The 4,300-nt window shown below is 40.4% G+C and overlaps 1 protein-coding gene across 1 annotated transcript; it reads right to left on the bottom strand.

Moving 5' to 3' along the window:
* Positions 1 to 553: 553 nt before the first annotated feature.
* LOC132624669 (uncharacterized) lies at positions 554 to 1,135 on the bottom strand. The gene has a single exon (XM_060339415.1). It carries the CDS (start codon positions 1,133 to 1,135, stop codon positions 554 to 556), a length of 582 nt encoding a protein of 193 aa, XP_060195398.1.
* Between the last annotated feature and the right edge of the window lie 3,165 nt (positions 1,136 to 4,300).

Raw genomic sequence — 4,300 nt, 5'->3', positions numbered from 1 at the left:
GAAAGCTGATGGCACTATTAACAAAATATAGGGCAAGACTTGTTGTTAAAGGCTATAGAAAAAAAAACCTTGATTATTTTAACACATACTCGCCAGTAACAAGGATAACATCTATTCGAGTGTTAGTATCACTGGCAGCCATGTATGGTATTGAAATCCATCAAATAGATGTTAAGACAACTTTCTTAAATGGAGAGTTGGAGGAAGAAATTAACATGGAACAACCTGAGGGTTTCGTGGTTCCTGGAAAAGAAAGGAAAGTGTGCAAACTTGTTAAGTCGCTTTATGGACTAAAACAAGCACCTAAAAAATGGCATGCAAAATTTGACCAAACAATGTTGGCAAAGGGATTTAAGATTAATGAGTGTGACAAATGTGTTTACATTAAAAATACTCTAAATCATGAAGTCATTTTTTTTTTTGGTAAATAAGGATTTTATTTAACCAAAGTGCTCGTTTACAGCTCGAGGAAGCCACAAAACAGCAACCTCCACTTCACAAGAAAACCAATCAAAGAATAGCAACTACTACAACTGGCCCTGCCTAATCAGTATTACATTGGATAAAAATTGAGGGCCTGCAACTTAGATGCTACTTTGGACAATTTTTGACCTCTAAAGAATATCTCTTGGACAATGATTCTGCATATGGCCTGGACACTCTTACTCTTGTGTTGAAATATCCACCAATTCTTTTCTTGCCATAAATGATAGATACAACATGCCGTAGCCATTCGGAATATAATCACAGCTGCTCCTTTGCCTTTAACGTTGCTATTGATCCATGCCAACTCCTCTCTCCATGGTAGGACTTTTCTGGTTATCCCTAGCCACCTTAACAAGCTATGCCACAATTCAGCCGAGAAGGGACACTCAAAGAACAAGTGTGGGAGAGATTCACAACCACTAATGCATAAAACACAACCCAAACTAATACCCATACCCCAGCCAACTAGCCTATTTTTAGTATACAACCTTTCAAGAGCAGCTAGCCTTACTATGAATATCCATTTTTCAGCCCCATAGTTATTACAAAACAACTTCCTCCAGGGAACTTTTTGGAATGTGCCAAGCAAATTTAAGTAAATTGCCTTTATAGAGCATCCATTCATCGCTTGGAATTGTTCAAGATCCATTCCTGTGTCACCAATAAACTTCTTCGCTCTGAGTACTTTCCGGATGATCCAGGAGGCTTGTTTAGCCTCTACTTCCCAAATCACTTTATCTTTTATGTAATAATTATGCACCCACCTCACCCAGAATTTATCCTTCTTTTGAGCAAGATTTCATAATAGTTTGACGATAGCTGCCCAATTCCATGTTGTGATCTTAAGAATGTTCAAACCACCAGTAGTTCTTGGGCTGCATAGCTTATCCCACGCAACTAGTGCTTTTTTAAATATATCAGCACTCCTAGACCACAAGAAGTTCCTACATATTGCCTCAATCACCTTAACAACCTTCTTGGGAGTAAGAACAACTGAGACCAATAGGTTTGGACTGAAAATAGCACACTCTTGATAAGTTGTGTTCTCCCTGCATAAGAGAGTAACTTGGTTGTCCAGGTGGAGATTCTAGCCATCATCTTCTGTATAAGAGGTTGGCATTGCATAATCGACAACCTCTTAGTACTCAAAGGCACTCTAAGATACTTGAAAGGAAGGATACCTTTAGAGAACCCCAACATGTCCAGAATTCTTTGTTGCACATTATCCTTGACACCACCAAAATATATCGAACTTTTAGACATATTTGCATTCATCCCAGAAGCCTCGAAGAACACCTTAAAACATTTGAAGAGTTTAGTTACAGACTTTAAATCACCCCTGCAAAATAGAAGAAAATCATCAGCGAATCCAAGTTGAATGATCTTCAACTTGGCACACCTAGGGTGATAGTGGAAGCTTGTATCACGATCTAGTGTCTTCAGTAAACTGCTAAGGTATTCCATAACCAAAACAAATAGATACGGAGACAGTGGATTCCCTTGCCTTAATCCCTTCTTTGCTGCAAATGGAGGAGAAGGTTTCCCATTGATCACAACAGAGTAAGAAACAGTTCTGAGACAAGACATGATCCATTGCACAAATGCACTTGGAAAATTCAGACTAGCCAATACTTGCTCCAGAAATGGCCACTCTACAGAATCGTAAGCTTTTTGCATATCCACCTTAAGCATGCACCTAGGAGAGATACCAGTCCTTCCATATCCTTTTACTAGCTCGTGGCTAAGTATGATGTTATCATTAATAAGCCTCCCGGGTACAAAAGCAGCCCGACTAAGACAGTTCCCTAGATGCAATACTCTAGGGTCAACAGCAGGGAGGAGTGGTGCTGAGGTTCCAAGAAGCTCTTTATAAAATTGAATCACTTCATGCTCAATATCAGAATCATTGTGCAGTAGTCTACCATCTGAAGCTAGTAGGGATCTGATTTGGTTTTGGTTCTGCCTGTTTTTCATGCTTGCATAGAAATACTTTGAGTTAGAATCCCCAATTTGGAGCCAGTGCATCCTAGACTTTTGCTTAAGGATGCTTTCCTCAATCAAACTCCACTTTTCCAACTCCATCTTGACTGTCCTTTCCTCCTCAAACAATTTTGAGCATGTAGTGGAGCTCTCATGGTGTCCTGCAGCTCTGCGAGCTTATCCCTCAGGTTCTGATCTCTGCATTCAACACCAGAAAATTATTTTCTATTAAGTTCCTTTATTGCTCCTTTCATAGTTTTTAGTTTCTTCCAGACTTTGTACATGCCATGTCCCGGTGCATATGACTCCCAAGAGGACTTCACAGTTTGTTGAAACTTGGCATGGTCAGCTAAACAATTAAGGAACCGAAATGGCCTGCTTCTATTATCTGAGGCAACTTTAAAGTTGATTGCAATGGGTGAATGATCAGAGAATCCAGGGTCCATGATACTAGCCTCTAAGTGAGGGAAAGCACACATCCACTCCGCATTGACAATTGCTCTGTCAATTTTACTAAGGACATGTCCATTAGACCAAGTGAAGTTCCTTCCCACAGATTTCAACTCTGTCATATTAGTGTCCTCTAAGAAACATCTGAAGTCTCTGGTCTCCACAGCCTGAATAGGAGATCCAATAGGTCTATCATCCAGGTCCAAAACAGCATTGTAGTCCCCCATCACACCCACGCGCTCTGTATGTTGTTTGCAAGACTCATCAACTTAAGCCATAGACATGCTCTATCTTTCACAGTGTGCATTCCATATATAGAAGTGAAGTGGAATATAGTACTAGTATGCAAATTTTCAACAGTACCATGTAGGAGTTGGTTATGTAGCTTTAGAGACCTAAAATGAATAATGTTTGGGTTCCACATAATCCAAATCCGTCATCTCTCCCCTACCACAAAGTTTGCACACCACGACCAGTTGTTTGTTACTTTCTTTACTATTTTCCCAATTTTCTTATCTTCAACTTTATGTTCTACTATAGCTATTAGTCCAACATTATTCTTGGTAATAAACACTTTAAGTTCCTTGTGTTTATACACCTTATTGAGTCCCCTAACATTCCATGTCACCAACTTCATGGAGGTGTTGGGTTGGGTAGGACAGTTTCCCCACTATTTCCCACACTACTTTTCCCTTCGTCATTAACAGGCACATCACCAGTCATCCCGTGTTGCCTTTCAACCAATACACCACATCCATTAGTTGTGGTAATTACAACCTCGGGAGGCTTTGCTGTTGGGTTCTTAGCTGCAGTTTTACCTCGCACCTTCGTCCAGTCTTGGGTATGGTTCACCTGCGTTGTATCGGGTGCATCAGTGCTAGTGGTGGTCACTTCTTTGACGGATTGTATTTGGATCCCAGGTGGCCTCTGTTCCTATGACTTAACCATTTTCTGCCCTTTTTTCGGAAACTCTTATTTTTTTGCTTCTTGAGCAGGCTTCTTCCCTTTGCTCGCACATTTGTGCCCAACCTATAAGCATTCCGCACAATATTCAGGGATCCAGTCGTAAGCCACTACTTGCTCGAAACTTTCGCCATCTGTATCTTGAACTATGATACTTCTAGGTAAGGGTTGTGTAATATCCATTTCAATTAGAACCCGACCATAAGAGATTCTGTCCACTTGCGTCGTACATTCATCTGCATAAATGGGACACCCTAAGCTACTAGCAATTTTACCAAGTGCACTCTTGCTCCAACAGTTCAATGGCAAGATAAGAAGTTAACCCACAAAGGTATAGTTCTTAACACTTCATCGTGGAAATTAAATTTTGCAGACCAAGGTTTCAGGATAATGGGCTTACTCATCATAGTATGCTATCCAG

Source organism: Lycium barbarum, chromosome 2 (genome assembly GCF_019175385.1).
Source record: "Lycium barbarum isolate Lr01 chromosome 2, ASM1917538v2, whole genome shotgun sequence".
NCBI lineage: Eukaryota > Viridiplantae > Streptophyta > Magnoliopsida > Solanales > Solanaceae > Lycium > Lycium barbarum.
This window is presented reverse-complemented; position numbering and strand designations above follow the sequence as displayed.

Excerpts from the sequence above, each read along its gene's own strand:
- LOC132624669 (XM_060339415.1), bottom strand. The coding sequence starts at position 1,135 with ATGGATCTTGAACAATTCCAAGCGATGAATGGATGCTCTATAAAGGCA.